At 36.3% G+C, this 17,513-nt stretch overlaps 1 protein-coding gene across 4 annotated transcripts in view; it reads right to left on the reverse strand.

Annotated features, from left to right (window-relative positions):
- Positions 1-5,085: 5,085 nt before the first annotated feature.
- The window catches only part of LOC131196223 (uncharacterized oxidoreductase ZK1290.5-like), a 90,474-nt gene continuing 78,046 nt past the window's right edge, over positions 5,086-17,513 (reverse strand). For 3 of the 4 annotated variants that reach the window (XM_058178746.1, XM_058178743.1, XM_058178744.1), the window contains one exon: positions 8,553-9,529. Coding sequence is in view for 1 of the 4 variants with exons in the window: in XM_058178743.1 (XP_058034726.1) it covers positions 9,428-9,529 (102 nt within the window). In the remaining 3 variants the exon portion in view is untranslated. Of the gene's footprint in view, positions 5,213-8,552; positions 9,530-17,513 lie in introns of those variants that run through there. The other variant, XR_009154666.1, reaches the window with a different exon arrangement.

A 17,513-nucleotide genomic window follows, 5' to 3' on the forward strand; every position in this document is an offset into this window, starting at 1 on the left:
GCATGATGATTTGGGCTTAGCATAGCTTGACAGGAGATAGCAACTTAATGAATGAGCCATAGTGCTTCTGAACTACAAGATGGAAACTTGTCAGGACAACAGGCAGTGGCATTCTCCCCTTCCCCAAGCAAACTATTGCTTATGATTTGAAGGCCAGGAAGATGGCTGTTGTATGGCTTCCCTTTCCTCCTGTGAAAATATTTTGTTCTTTCCTCTTATGCAACCTCCTGAGAACTAGAATCACCTCTAGCATGTAAGGACTTGCTAGAGTCCTTATTCAGGCTATTCAAGATGTTTTATCCTGTTCCTGTCCACAGCCACGCTCAACTAAGCAATGTGAGAATGCTGCCATCCTCTCATCACTCTAAACTGGAGAAACCCACTTCTGTTTAGCAGTCAGGGAAAGGATAACCTAGCCATATCTGTAGCACAAACAGCAAGGATTGGATACAATCCATCTTCTCCCTTTTCCTTCTTTCTTTTTTGTGGAAATGGATTCCCAGAACACAGGCGCTGACAATAGCTACATCAGATGCACAAGAAAGTTGTTACTTTCTCTATTCAGCAACTTGGGTTCAAAGTATGAGATAAGAGCAGCAGATTGGCTTCTTGAAGACGTTGTAGGAAAGGAACCATGCTAGTCTATAGTAGTCAAAACTCAGGTCCTGGTAGTACCTTTTCTGATTAGCTTCTCATATGAACTGTATCTCTATTGATTATGCATCTGATAAAGTGAGCTTTGCTTCCCCAAACCTTATGCTTGTTAATACAATTTGTTAGTCACAAAAGTTGCTACCACACTTTTCCCTTTTGAAGTAAAAGACAAACAGTGTCCTTAAGGAAATCCTGTCTCCTTAATTCATAGCTAGGCTGTTCTTTCTTGTATACAACATTCACAAAAACTTCCTGGGAAAGGACTGAATGTTGTCAGTTAGAGAATACAGGCGTTGTTGGCAAGTTATTCTGAGCTCAGTCTTGAGCATCTCTCATTTCCAGGGTGGATTCAAGAAATCTCTATTTTAGAATGTGGAAGAACTGTTATCAGTCAGAGCAGACATTATTTTATTGTCATAATCGCTTCATAAGAAGGTGAAGTCACAGTTGTCAGATCTTTAGTTTGCTTTGGCCTTCATATGCATCATTTCTTCCCAAGAACTTACGACGTAATGCATTAATGTAGTATGTATATTTATTTATTTATTTATTTATTTATTTATTTATTTATTTATTTATTTATTTATTTATTTATTTATTTATTTATTTTATTTGTTTGTCAAACTTGTACAAGATAACAAGTATAGGTGTGAACATAGACATGAACAAAGGAAGTAAATACATATAAATGGGAACAGTAAAACAGGGATGGTAGGAACGCTAGTGTGCTTATGCACGCCCCCTTTACGGACCTCTTAAGAATGGGGTGAGGTCCATGGTAGACAGTTTGAGATTGAATCTGTGAGGGTTTGAGGCTATAACAATAGAGTCAGGTAGAGAATTCCAGGTGTTGACCACTCTGTTGCTGAAGTCGTATTTTCTGCAATTGAGTTTGAAGCGGTTTACCTTGAGTTTGTATTGATAGTTTGCCGGTGTATTGTGGTTGAAGCCGAAGAGGTCGTTGACAGGTAAGACGTTCTAGCAGACAATTTTGTGTACTATGCTTAAATCGGACCGCAGGCGGCACAGTTCCAGATTGCCCAAGCCCAAAAATTCAAGCCTGGAGGCATAGGGAATTCTATTGTGAGTATATGAGGATCCAAGTAGTATGGCCTTTTGCAATTGAATGGGTAGAGATTTTTTCAGTGCTCAGATTTTGTAAGTGCCATCCAAGATTTTTGGTATGCCACCCAGTGCGCCAATAATCACTGGGACCACCACAGCCAGTTTATGCCATGATCTTTCAATTTCAGTTTTCAGATTTTGATAGTTTGTGATCTTTTCCAATTCTCTATCTTCTACTGTCTCCTGGTATTGCCACATCAATTATCTTTTCTTTTCAACCACATTTAAATCTGGTGTGTTGTGAGTCAAGACGTTATCAGTCTATCCAGAAACCCCACAATATTTTAATCTGCTTATTTTTGACTACCTTTTCAACTTTATGTTCCCACTAATTTCTGATAATATTTACAATTGTTTCAATGAAGCATTTGGTGACTGTGTTATGTCATTGTTTATAATCAGTTTGTGTATTCTTCTTGCGCAAGCTGAGTATATGATTTAGTTTTCCTGCTTCTTTGCATAACCTGCACTTTGAATCATTTGATTCAGTTCTGCCCTTGATTGCATTAGTTTGAATAGCTTGCTCTTGAGCAGTCAAAATTTAAACCTTCAGTTTCTTTTTTTAATATTCCAGTTGTAAGCCATTGTCAGATTTTATATTTATTCACTTTCTCCTCAATCTTTTGTAAAGATTGACCATTTAATGCTTTTCCGTGCCAGCACCGTTGTTTGCATTACATTATTTCAATATTCCCTTTTTGTTACATTTCAATTTTTAACTTGGTCAATGCTTGTTCTTGGCTATCTTTTATATAATCAGCCAATGCACACTTATTATCTTTGACAGTTTGTTTGACCTGAAATAAACCTCTGCCTCCATTTCTATGGGGCAGATGTAATCACTACAGGGATGTAATGCATGGTGAATTGTCATCAATTTTTTTGATTGTAGAGCTTGTGGCATTCAATTTTCCCAGCTATTGCTGTTATTTCTTGCTTTATGATTTCCAAAGCTTCTTCAATTTTTTGGTGCTAAACCAATACTTTTTTATTAGTTTATTTATTTGTTTGCCTAGATTCTTACATTCTTCAATTTTTCATCTTTCATGATTTTTAAATTACTTGCACCTGACCTTGATTTTTTTTTATCTTGGCCTCCAATCTGATTTTCCATTTTGGGATTGAATATGATTATTATTAATTAACTTGTACGCTGTCCAATTCTGGAAGCCTCACACAATCAATAAAACAAATTTCATAAAAGTATGAGAGCCTTAAGAACCCTTCCTTCCTTCTTTCCTATTTTTAATATATGCATTATAAAATCTGAAAGTAAAAGGATCATTTGTAAGCATAAGGCTGTTTTGTGTTTTGTTCAGTTGTAATTTGTTCTAGAAAACTTTATCAAGAATAAGTTATTGGTGCTGTAAATAAATGGACAGGTTGGTTGATTCTGCTATAAATAACTTTATCTAGGTTATTAGGTAGTAACATACACTCATGCACACTCACACACATAATATATGTTACTGTCTAATAACCTAGATAAAATAAAAGTTATTTATAGCAGACTCAACCAGCCTGTCCGTTTATTTAAAGCATCAACTGTACATATTACATACATACATACATACATACATACATACATACATACAAGATTGCCTAAAAGAAACTGTCATCTATTTGTGTGAGGTAAGAAACAAAACCCCTAACCACAGGACAGTAATATCATAAAACTGATTCAGACAGAAATTCCGGTTTTGCTAAATGGATCAGCCCATCTTGACAGTTTAAAACTGATCTCAAAGCAAAACTTTTAGAGTTGAGTTGTTGTTTTTTTGTGCTAGCAGTTTCAATTGTTCCACGCCTCTTTTCGAATGACCACAATATACCCTCACTCTTTTGAGATTAGCAGAAAATGAGACCCAGACAAGAGAACCGTTATTCTGCAACTGTCAAGAGGGAAGGGAGGAAAAATGAACCTGAAGACAGAAGCTGCACATGTTTTACTACAGTGTAAACAGAAAGACAAGGAAGCAGGAGATATCCCTTTCTTTGGAAATCTGGACGCAACTTGCCATATATGAAGGGATTAATATATCCAAGTAAGATATCCCATAACTGAGGGATGTGGTGTCTCAAGAAATCTCATAATCAAATAGAAAAGTTTCATTTATAGCAAATACTATAAACCTATGAATAAAGACAAAAAACCGTGTCTTGTAGGAGTTAATGGGAAAAGTAAGTACGCATACATTGCTTCTGTAAATTTGTTATTCACAAAGTTAAAATTCAATCTTCAAAAAGGGAAAAGTACAAGAAACAAAGCAAATTGAACACATTAAAAAGTTCATTTAAAAGTCACCCACATAGGTTGTCCTGCTTGGTTAAAAACAGCTAAATATTTTATATATGTATGTATGTATGTATGTATGTATGTATGTATGTATGTATGTATGTATGTATGTATGTATGTAGGTCTTTGGTTATTCGGGTTTTCTCCCATGTAAAATTGGAAGTGTCTTGGCGACGTTTCGATGAAGTCTCATTCGTCATCTTCAGGCTGGTGTCTACTGCTTCGTGCTTCTAGGAGCAAGGAGAAAACCCAAACAACCAAAGACCTACATACAAGCACCCGTGAAAACCTCAGAAAACATATATATATATATATACACACACACATACACATACACATATTGCTTCTGAAAAACAATATATTGATCACATTTTGTTCGAAATAGATAGTCCTCAACTTATGACCACAATTCAGTCCAAAATTTCTGTTCAAAGTGAGACAATTGTGAATGAGTTTTGCCCCATTTTACAACCTTTCTTGCCACAGTTGTTAAGTGAATCACTGAGTTAATAACACAGTTGTTAAGTGAATTTGGATTCCCCGTTGTCTTTGTTTTGTCACGTCCCAAAAGGCAATCACGCAACTCTGTGACACAGCAACTGTCATAAATACGAGTCAGTTTCCAAGTGTCTGAATTTTGATCACGTGACTGTAGGGATACTGCAATAGTCACAAGTGTGGAAAATTGACTTTTTTCAGTGTTGTTGTAACTTTGAATGGTCGCTAAATGAATGGTTGTGGGGACTACATGTATGCACAATTTGGTGCCCTTGAGCACTAATGTGCTGAAGCATACCTCATGATGTGTGATGCCTGGCTGATTCTCTGCTTCAGATAGGTTACATGGTTTTTCAATTGTTTTAATAAGTAAATAAAAAAGGAAAACAGCAAGCCTCTTGCATCACCTCTATTTACAAGATCACTTCGCAGCACTATATAAGTACACAAAATATTTACTAGGTAGATATACTAGTTTTCCCCATCCAACCAGATGTAATCCTAGGTTGCATCAGTGGTAGTATAATCTATAGATCAAGGGTGGGGGTTGTTCCTCTCTCCTCTGCGTTGGATCATACTGGAACACCGTGTCCACATCTGGAACCATTGACAATTTGAAATATGTCCATAGAATAGCATCTAAGATAATAAAGGGCTTGGATTAAAAAAAAAAAACTTATGAAGAACATTTCGAGGCGTTGGGTAATTTATGTTTATATCTGCAGAGAGATATGATAGCTGCCTTTAAATATCTGAACCGCAGTCACGTAGAAGATGAGATGGAAGTGTTCAGAATTGTGCCACAGGCAGAAACAATGGGTTTAAATTACAAGGAAACAAAGTAGATTTTAGTTAGACATCAAGAAAAGTTTTCTAACAAGAGCTATTCAACAATGTAAGGTGACCTTGGGTAAAATGAAGACTTGTCTTTGCTGGAGATGTTTAAGTGGCATATAGGATAGCCATCCGTTGATGGTCTTTGTGGATTCCTGTCCTGGGCAGGCTAGATGACGTCCAAGCTTCCTTCTAACACTTATATTCTATTATTCCATCAGACTAGCAGATTGGCATCTTCATCTGGGTTCTTCTATGGCACGGATGTCAAACTCACCGCGTCATGTTCAAGGGTGAAATCCAGCAGGTTCTGACAGGTTCTGGAGAACCGGTAGCGGAAATTTTGAGTAATTCAGAGAACCAGTAGCGGAAATTTTAAGTAGTTCGGAGAATAGAATAGAATAGAATAGAATAGAATAGAATAGAATAGAATAGAATAGAATAGAATAGAATAGAATTGAATTTTATTGGCCAAGTGTGATTGGACACACAAGGAATTTGTCTTGGTGCATATGCTGTCAGTGTACATAAAAGAAAAGATACGTTCATCAAGGTACAACATTTACAACACAATTGATGTGTTGTAAATACCATCTCTGGCTGGCCCCAGAGTGGGGTGGGAATGGAGATTTTGCAGTATCCTTCCCCTGCCATGCCCACCAAGCCACGCCCACAAAACCGGTAGTAAAAAAATTTAGATTTCACCTCTGGTCACGTTGCTGTCACATGATGTATCACAACTTTTTTCCCTTTGCAGAGCTGGGGTGGGCATGGCCTGCATGTGATGCATCAGGCCCGTGGGCTGCCAGTTTGATACCACTGTAATCTATGCGCTACAAAGAATATGGCTGCACTACAGAATTCAGAAACAAAGATATTCCCAATAACATAAAGTATGTATAATTGCTCCAGGCAGAAGGCAAATGGGGTTGAATATCTTTGTTCTTTAAGCCACATATGAACACACTGCAAGGGTGAGACCTACAGAAATATTAATGCGGTCCATTTGTTTTTGTCCTTAGTGAAGTTACAAAGGGGCTGAAAAAAGTGACTCAACAACCAATCCTCATACTTATGACTATTGCAGCAGGCCTGAGGTCATGTGATCAAGATTCAGACACTTGACAACCAGCATATATTTATGATGGTTGCAGCATCCCAAGCTCACGATTGCCATTTTTAAGCTTCTTAGCTGGCATCCGACAAGCAAAGTCATTGGGGAAAGCTGGATTTGTTTAATGACAGTTGGTTCACTTAACAAGCACAGTGATTCATTAAATAACCGCAGCAAAAACGGTCATAAAATTGGCCATGACTCACTTAGTGACCCACTTGCATAGTGATGGAAGTTTGAGTTCCATTTGTGGTTAGTAAATTGAGGACTATCTGTATGCCCATCCACCCTTACCACTTTCCTTTTTTCCAGTAAGCTGAAGTTTTGCAAATTACTGTTGTGATTGATGTCTAGTAAGAATAGCCCAGGCAGAATAAATGGGAGCCAGGAAAAGAAGTCCCATTCATCCCACTATGAAATAGTTTGTGAAAAAAGGAACAAAGCACCTTTTCAAATTCTTTGTATCTCTAATTCTGTGATATCACAATGCACATATAATAGGGGAGGGGTTTGAGTCACACTGCTTGTGCTGTTCAGTTCCCTACACTCAGATGGTGTTTGACTTTGCATTATTGTGGTTTTTCCACCTCATCCAGTTACACGGACAAGCAATTGTACTGGTGGGGCCTACTTTCTCTCTGCTTTTTTGAACGTTTATTCCCCAAACCCTAACCCATAACCCAGTACCCTTCAGCTCCATTGGATGCAATTCCTGTAATTCACAGGACAGAAAAGTGGTCTGAAAATACAATTGAGACTGGCTGTAGTTACTGACAAAGTTAAGATATTGTTTGCATGGCAAAATGTGATCACTTTGGTTTGTGACAAAATATAGCATTGTCTCTTTTTGTTTTAAATTAATCCCAATCTGCATAGCCATTGTTCGTAATGCAAGAGGGTCAACTTGTTGAACTCCAGCCTTCATAAGATTAGCCATCACGGCTGTGAACACTGTAATCCAGTATTTGACATTGTACCGGTTTCACATCTTTGCTGAAGTCAATCAAAGCTGTCTAAACTGGTGACAGATTCTTATAATTAAATAGAGGTCTAGCTCAAATCAGACACAGAACATTTTAAATGATAAAATAACACATAGGAAGGTAGTCCTCAATTTACGATCCCAATTTGAACCAGATTAAGCAGGTTGTTTGTTGAGTGAGTCATGCCCGATAGATTCTACGATCTTTTCTTTGCCACAGTTAAGTGAATTGCTGAAGTTATTAAGTGAATCATGCAGGTGTTATGGAATCCACTTTCCCCCACCGATTTTGTTGGAAGCCAGTAGGGAAGGTCGTTGCAAAAGCCAATCACAAGTACTTGGGATGCTGCAACTGTTATAAATACATGCCAATTGCCAAGTGCCTGAATTTTGATCACATGCTGGGGATATTGGGGTTATCGTAAGTGCGAGAACCAGTCATAAATCACTTTTTTTTTGTACTGTTGTAACTTCAGTCGCTAAACAAATGGTTGTAAGTCAAAGACTGCCTGTTTCCCACATATTTTATTTCATCTGGGCTACATAAAGCATACTTTTAAATTGGGACAAAAAGCTAAAGTATCTCATAGCTCTTATCTATTTTTCTCCACTGCAAAGTTGAACTCTTGAGATTCTTTTTGTCCCAATTTAAAAGTATGTAAAACCCATCTTAAATTTGAATTTGAATCTATTACTTCTATATATTAAGGGAGCCAACATACACTCCCCAAATAGCATAAAGATTTAAAAATGTTCAAAAAAGCTGTTCCTGGTGGACATGCCTTTGGATCTGGTTATCTCATAGGATATTTCAACTTTATACAAACACCCTTTGTGGAGGGAAAATTTCAGGATTTTGGAAAAATTCAGAACTTTGCATGAGACAATTCAGGAAGAGAAATACGTGTTTATAGACCACAGCAGAATCTCCTATGCCATCTTGCAGTATTATAGAACAATATTATCTATATGAAGTTATATGAAAGTTAAAATTCATAATGCAATCACTAGCAAAATAACATTTAGGTATACAGCATGTTCACGGAAAGTTAAGTTTAGTTTACTTTGCTTTACTTTATTGTCATTGCACCTCATACAATGAAATTAAATACCATCTCCAGTGTACATTATAACTATAAAAATAAAACACAAACACACATCCTTCACATTCTATACAATTGAACTTTAAACCCGATATTGGATTAATATTGCATCTCTAGCACTCAAGAATAATCACACCCATGCTTACTACAACCCACAATTGTACTACAGAGTTGATCATTTCTATATACTTTGTTCAAATTCGGCATTAAAGTATCAAAGTTGCAGTATAGCTATTGTTAATATCTGAAAACTTGTAGCAAATATTTTTTCACAAACTGCCTTGATAAGTACCTGTTCCTCACAACAGTTTTGATTAAAATGAATCTTCCCAGAACATTGGTTTAAACTTGTTTATTGACAATAAAACGGACTGCAATTGTGTGATAGTGTTCTAAATTCATTTGGTTACCTCCATGCAAAAAAAGAATAGATAGAACAAAATATTAATCAGACATTAATATTATTAACATTAATTTTCATTACCACGCAGTTCCAAACTCCAAATTGTCTCACACATGGCCAAAACCAACAGGGATCTAGCTGTATTAAGCTTAGCAATGACTTTTTTAAAATTCATTTCTAGTTAGGCTCAAGAGTAACTTACAACTTCCCGAAAAGTCTTTTAAGTGAGAGCTTGGAATGGGAACACTCCATACAGTAGCCTAATAATTTGTTAATAAGGAAAGATATGTTTGTGCAAAAAATACTTAAGTTGCATTAGCTCTGAATGCATTAAATACCGTAAATAGCAGGGACAAGCTTGGGGAAATCCAGAAGCCATTGTGTTCTCAGCCACTCTATTCTGTAACCACTCCATGGGTTAGCCCTTCCATAATGGATAGGTTAGATAGACCAACTTTCTATTGACGTTCATGGAGTCAAGCAATTCCATATCTTCTTTTGCAAGCCTAAAATCAAAGACCTGGAAATCAATAATGAAAGAATAATTTCAATATATTATATTAAATGTTTTTTTTACAATCAATCCACTGCAGTGCACCATCAATTTTTGTTCCGCATATAAACTACTGTTACTTGTATTGGAGAGATAGATAGGTGTTTTTCCTTCAAGCTTGGATATGGAAGTCTGTGAGGAAAATTGCTGTTGTTCCTGGTGAGTAGACCTATGATACTTTCATCTCCAGCAAATAGATTCCCCTCCCCACTCCCTCCCAGCTTAAAACAATCAGTAAAATGAATTTGGTCAGAGGTCATAGCAAGATGAAAGAACTGTCCATTTCTGAGAAGCATAACTTTACATAGGTTTTCAAGTATCTTAAAAGGCTGTCATGTCCAAAATTCAGTGGTCAGGAACCCTGACTGCCCATTAGAAGAAACACTCAAATTTACTTATTAGACGCCTTTGTTTAGACATTATGAGAGCTTAAATAATATTTCAAGTTATAAGGCATCATTGAATCTCCATTGATATACTACCTTTTTCATATTGTTACCATTATGGTATTTTTATATTTGAACTATAATAGTATCATATGTAAAATGGAATAAATTCATTTGTTAGAGAAGACAGGCTTTTCAAATATATTGCTGTTATATTAATTGAATCTGAGAGTTATCTATAAAAACAAAAACAGACATTCTTAGAAGGAAAAATCATGCAAGTAAATGCATTGTCCTAATTAAACTCTCCTGGTCCATAAACAATAGTTCATTAAATGGGAAACAGAGCCTTAAAAATACGATAAGACAACTGAAAACTAAATGTCCATCAATCTTCAAATAAAACGGAAGAGAAATGATTATTAAAAACAAAACAGAATAGTTCCAAAAATGTTCCATTAAAAAAGGATGCATGATAAAAATGGATGAAATGACAAGTTACGCCAGCTGAATGCAATTTTTACCACCTAAAATCTTCCAGACATTGTGATTCAGATTCAAGCATTACATCAAATAAATATGATTTTTGCTAATATTGCTAAACTGGCATCTAGCCAGCTGATACTTCCAACTTTTCCCTTCAACTCAAATTACATAATCCAAATATTGTTCTTTCAATTAACCTATTAGGGATTAACATTTAATTCTCTGCCTTCTTAAATAATCTCAGCCTACAATCCAAATGAAGCAGTATGAAAATGAAATAAAAGCAAGGTGTCTTCAAAACTAAAAGGCTGTAATTTGCTTTTCCAAATGGCAAAAACAAATGAAGCCTCTGCCGTGGAGGATTATTTCAATATATGTTTCTGGCAGCAAGATTACTATATGCACCAAGGAGGAAGGATTCAACACTACCCACTACGGAGGAATAGTTGGTGGAACTGACAGATCTTTCTGAGATGGATAAACTAACTTCTTTGATTAGAGGAAAAGGCACTATTTACATTTACTAGAAACTTCTTAGGGAATTTTGCATTAAAATGAAAAAAAAATGAACTTGTGATTTATGGTTTTGATTATTAGATGTGATAGATTATAGAAAGAAGGATATTATAATGTAACTTTAGAAAGAGATGTTAAAATATAATTGTACTTTTAACTGCTGTGAAGAATATTGGAAGCCGCCGCTCTATCTTTTTCCTTTCCTATTTTTCTTTAACTTTTTTTCTTTTCTTGCACTTTTTGGTTTCTCTTTTTTCTTTTTCTCTTCTCTTCCTTATTTTATATTTGTATTAGTGTGTATCTTTTTGAAAAGTTTTAACACAACGTTACACAGACACACATGTACAAATGAAGCCCCCCTGCTACTGATACATGAAAATAAAGTGTTAAAAAACTAATCACTGATACTAATGTGTCTGTTTTGATTGCGCTCTCAAAAATTAGTGATACTAGTGTAAACAACTATCCTTCTAAATCCAGCTCCTTTCAGATCTAGAGCCTTTTGAGGGACTTTTGATGAATGCCAGATACCTGTTTTAATTCTCTATATGAGATATCGAAAGAGAAAAGTTGCTGCTGTAAAGGAAAGATAAAGGATAATTTCCTCAGATATTTCACACAACTCTAACAGAGACTTATGGGAATAAATTCAATTTTCCCCTCAGAAGTACTGAATTTTTCAGAAGCCTGAGAAGCATATTCAAGAACCTGAGTTTCCTAAAGCAATTGCCTTCATTGGAGCATTCCAGAGTAAAATAGGAGTCATCTGAAAATAAAACAGGCTCGTTCTTGGCAGATAGTACAAAACGTTTTGACCACGGGCAGGCTTTGTTTATACATCCACAAAACAATTTTCATCCAGGAACAGAGCTTTCGAAAAAGAGTTGTCACTAGCTTTCCTGTCAACGTAACATCATTGTACCACTTTAAAAGGAAACAGACTGGTATTTACCAGAGCATATCAGGCCAGTAACACATATATTTTGACTCTGAGGGCTTCTGAACTTATAATTACTGCAGCCTGTTTACTGCCTATGTAGCAGTGACATAATTATCTTCTAGCCTCAGTTGTGGGCTAGGAAAGGGGCCGGAGCATCTTCAACTCTCTGCAATCATAAGGGAGCTTGGTTAGAAATCCCTTACGTGTGCATTTTAAAGCCACCATTGGTTTTATTTTTTTGTTCAACTGAGGGTCTGAGCTACATTTCATCAAGATGTGGATGGAGGAGGGGGAGATGCAACAAAGATGGAGGTAAAAAGAACAGGCCACATAAAAATAAGAAGGAGAAAATTAAAATCCAAATGGGAACAGAAAATTCTGGGTGGATAACCTCAGAAAAGGGACACATTCTTCCCATTCACTTTTTAAAACTGATTTTGCTCTTTTCTTCTTTCAAAATCATTGCCATTACCGCTCTAGCTAAAATTTGTGACATTTTCACTTCAGTATTAAAAGAAGGCAGCCTTGCCACCAAATTTCAGGGCTCTGCATAATTGTTATTTCTGTTCCAAGTATCATGATTAAAATGCAATCAATCTTCTAGTTTCACTCTGTGCAAAGCCTAAGAAGAGCCCTATGTGTGCATCAATTATGTTCAGCTGATTTATTTAATTGTGCTACCTCAGAGAAGTTTTGTTTAGATGGAAAAAAACATGTAAAAATAGAGCTAAACCAAGGAACTGAAAGAAAAACTCCCAGAAAAACTCCTGGTTCAAAATTGTGGGCATCCCAAAGCTCTTCTCCTAAAACTGGAAACACTGCAATCCAAACCTTACTACTTTTGCATGTGTATCAGTGTTACATCCACAACAAAGAAGAGTGCTGCTCCACCCACTATTTTGTCTGCTTTGACCCCTCTGTGGATGCCACTAAATTGGAATTTGATTTGGAAAAAAAATATTCCCATAGGAACTAAGCCTGATGGATTCATTTCTTTTCCCCATCCCTTGAAAAGCCAGCAGTGTGCAGCAGCTGCCAAAAAAGCCAACACAGTTCTGGGCTGCATAAACTGAGGGATAGAATCAAGATCACATGAAGTGTTAATACCACTTTATAATGCCTTGGTAAGGCCACACTTGGAATATTGCATTCAGTTTTGGTTGCCACGATGTAAAAAAGATGTTGAGACTCTAGAAAGAGTGCAGAGAAGAGCAACGAATATGATTAGGGGACAGAAAACTAAAACATATGAAGAACGGTTGCAGGAACTGGGTATGTCTAATTAAATGAAAAGAAGGACTAGGGGAGACATGATAGCAGTGTTCCAATATCTCAGGGGTTGCCACAAAGAAGAGGGAGTCAAACTATTCTCCAAAGCACCTGAGGGTAGAACAAGAAGCAATGGGTGGAAACTAATCAAGGAGAGTAGCAACTTAGAACTATAGAGAAATTTCCTGATCGTTAGAACAATAAATAAGTGGAACAACTTGGAACAATAAGTGGAAATTTTTAAGATGTCGGATAACCATTTGTCTGAAGTGGTGTAGGGTATCCTGCTTGGGCAGGAGGTTGGACTAGACCTCCAAGGTCTCTTACAACTCTGTTGTTGTTGTTGTTGTTGTTAAAAATTATGTTAATTCTGCTGCCATAGGTGGTAAAAAAAACAGGCTTTAGTCAAAAGATGGTTACTATTTCTTGTATTTTCATATGCTTTGGAGTGAAATTATATCAGACATTCTAGAGAAAAAGGAGTCTTCGGAGAAGAGCGGGATATAAATGCAAATAAAAATAAATAAAATAAAATAAAATAAAATAAACCATATTAACCCAACACCTGAGTTTTTATATTGAGGGTTTTTTTTTTAAAGAGGGAGGGAGGGAGCGAAGAGAGAAGCTGCTGGGCTACAACTGGAAAGATCCAGGCCACCCAAACCCTTTCAAATAATTCCCTTTGCAATTGCCAGGATACACCCTCAAATACCCTATCTTTGAAAGGGAAGATAAATATGGGATTTTCTCATCCAACCCAAGAGAGAAATGTGCCATTTACCACTGATGATTGTAATTATCACTTGGAAGATAGGCTCTTAGAAAATTTATCCTGTCCAAAAGACTAGAGGATTGACAGATCTAATTTTAAATTGGCTGTGGGAAGGGGATGTAATTTGAATCTGAATGTAGATTTTGGTGCTAAAGCATCAATATTTTAAAAATACTCACTCATAATCTGACTTTTCCAACCTCAGAAAACCTCAAAGTCCCTTCATATTGTAATAAAAAAACCTGGTTTATCTTATAATCATAAGCTGCAGAACTACTATGGAAATAAAGATGGGCATTGGGCAATATAGATTAAGTCTGGCTCCACTCTTAATAGCTCCACCAGAATAAATTAAACAGCCTGCAATCTGAGAAATATGAAAAAAGAAGATAACTTTGTTGTTCATTGTAGATCAATTCACCAATTGAAAAATGCCATTTTAGAGGTCAAGTCATGGTGGAAGCCAGCAGTATGAATGGAAGTCTGTACCAAGTCAACACAACGTATTTTGTAATAGTCCTGTAGAAATACGTATTTTGTAATAGTCCTGTAGAATTACAAATGTAATTCCATTTGTAATTACAAATCATCATAGTCAGTTCATAAAACAATATGTCATAAATGGAATAACAAAAGCCAACCTTCACATTTTGGAATTAAGAAGCAAAGCTTCATATTTGGAAGGTCTAAGTTCAAAAATTTAGATTCAAAGAAAAGAGCATCCAAAGGTCCAGGGTACACACATGAATGAATTGTCAACTACCTCCTATGAGATACTGAATAGCAGCTTTCACTCTGTCTCTCAGGAATATTAAAGGGGCCCCTGAGAAGGTATTTTCTTCTGAACAGGAGTGAGCATCCTAAATTATTTTTTGTGGCACCCCTATCTTTGGTATTTTAGTTTTTCAGAAAGATGTGACTTCACTTATATCTGGTATATCATAAGGTGTCCACTTCCTGGGAGTCCCTGAATATCTTTGTCAAATAGTAGAACAATGAAATAAAAGATAGGGGCTTCAGGTCTTCAAAAAATTGTGCATAATGAAACCCCTCTTCAATGCTCAGCAAGCATGCAGCAGAAAATATGAGATGAGCACATTAAAAAAATATTAATGCATTTAATTTAGATCATGGTTGTCCAACATTTTGGCTTGCCTGAGCCCCATTAAGTGAAGATGAATTGTCTTGGGCTGTGTATAAAGTATGTAATATAGTTAATGATATAAATAACAAACTTCCTTTTTAAAAATATTTTTATTATCTTGTGGGGCAGAATTACTAGGTGTCTAGGACCTTATGCAGCCTGCGGGTTGGACACGCTTGATTTAGATGGTATGGAATATTTCAGTTATGTTAATTGCTCTGATGAAAATAGATTCCCCAAATGTAAACATGCTTGCCTATGAAAGTTTACTCAGATGCATGTCATTTGTTTTATTTATATCAACATTTGAAGGCTATAAACAGATATACACAAAATTACAGCTTTTGTAAGTAGCCTCAGGATAAATATCAATCCACATCTGAAGTATGTATGGCTAGAATGAAGCTGAAATTGATTTTATATGGGAATAAAACTTGTATGTACATTTTTGTCATATGTCATAAAATAATCTTTACCAGTGAATGATATTCTGGATACTCTGTTAACAGAAAAAATGGTGGAGGTTGTTTTTTAATCTGCATATTTAGAATTGTCTTTTAAAACAGCTGGCTCCCTTGTCAGTATTTTTGCTTCGAACACAATTGGGATTTCATACTGCTCGTGCATATCTTGAACAGCAGCACTATATGAAACTTCTAATAGAGATGGGGAACTCTGTTCTTCCTTTTTTATTTGTTTAATACTCTTTCAGATTACTTAGAATAGTGATTAGCAACTTGGCATCCTCCAGATGTTTTGAATTACCAAACCTATAGTCCCCAACCACTGGTCATGCTGAGTGTTTCTTGTGAATTAAAAAATGGTGGGCATCAGGTTTTCCAATGAACACATCAATAGATACATTCAAGTGAAGGTTAGATAGTCTGGGATAGCAATAGCAGCAACAGCCCTTATATACTGCTTCACAATGCTTTCTCTAAGCAGTTTACAGAGTCAGCATATTGCCCCCAACAATTTGGCTCCTCATTTTACCAACCTTAGAAGGACAGAAGGTCAACCTTGAGATGGTCAGAATCGAACTCCTGGCAGGAAATAGTGTGTTAGCCTGCAATACTGCATTCTAACCACTATGCTACCATGGCTCCTGCGCCACCAGAGGGTGCTTGAAAATTGGAGTTTGAATTTAAAACTTGTATGTATATGTTTAGTTATAAATGTGTACATAAATCAGAGTACCTGCATTGAGGATTAACATCCTCAATTTAGATGATCTAAGTAACACCTGGCAACGTCATACAGATAAGACAACAATTGAGCCTCGGATGTTACGTGTAAGTCTACATTTGTAAATCAAGGGAATGGACTTGATTTTAGATTTGTTTTTACAATGGTTGTTAAGCCATTGTAAATCACTGTAGTCATTAAGCAAATCATGTGGCTATAAATCTGAGACCAGCTTATCCAATTGGCATTTTTGCTGCAAAATAGCAAAAAAAGGTCCCAAAATGTGATCACATGACTGCTGCAACCAATCCTAAATGTGAGCCAATTGCCAAGAAGCCAAAATGTGATCACATGACCACAAGGTTGGTGCAGCAATCATAACTTCAAGACCAGGTTAAAGTACTTTTTTCTAGGTCTGTAATAATTCTGAACAGTTTTAAGAAACTGGTCATATATTGAGATAATGTAATATATTGTAATTCAATAACTTATAGTAATTTTAAAATGTAACTAAATTCAAAGGAAATAATGATAAATTCAATGAGTCTAATATTCTGTTCCTTCATTCAGATTAAAAGTTAGCATCAGGCTGCGTGCATGAATAAGTGTTTGGAAGTTTTATTTGGGGAGGGGGGTGGCAGGGTGTGTGTAACTTTAAGGCTCTAGACTGGGCATCTTTGCTCCATGGTTATGCCCCCTTTATGACTTGTGGAGTTCAACTCCCAGAATTCCTGAGCTAGCCATGCTGGCTGAAGAATTCTGGGAGCTGAAGTCCAAAGGTCATAAAAGGGCCATGGTTCACCCACCCCTGCTCTATGGGGTAGGCAAAACAGCTTCTCAGATAAACATTCCAAATGAGTTGACTATAACATTTCAACTTTCTAATACCCACTCTACACCAACATGTTCTATAGAATTATTTCACTTTGTGCCCTTAAGGCCTCTCACCCACTTCTGCAAGAGATCAAGCTACCAATTGTGCTACAAAAGGACTTGTTTCATAGGGGAGGCCTGTACGTGTATGCATTAAATGGTTTTACTCGCAATAGATATATGGAGGCAGCATTTGTGCTGAGAACAAAATGGAACCTAAGAAGAAGAAATCGTTAAGCACAACTGTTATTTTCAGTAATTGAAGGGAAGTGTACTAGTAAAGGAGCCTCTCACATAATTTCCTTGCTGAATTAGCACACATAGGTACACAAATATGCCATGTTTATATCCCTCCCTAAAACATACTTAATGCTGGCCTG

This window comes from Ahaetulla prasina, chromosome 3, assembly GCF_028640845.1.
Source record: "Ahaetulla prasina isolate Xishuangbanna chromosome 3, ASM2864084v1, whole genome shotgun sequence".
In the NCBI taxonomy this organism is placed as follows: Eukaryota; Metazoa; Chordata; class Lepidosauria; order Squamata; family Colubridae; genus Ahaetulla; species Ahaetulla prasina.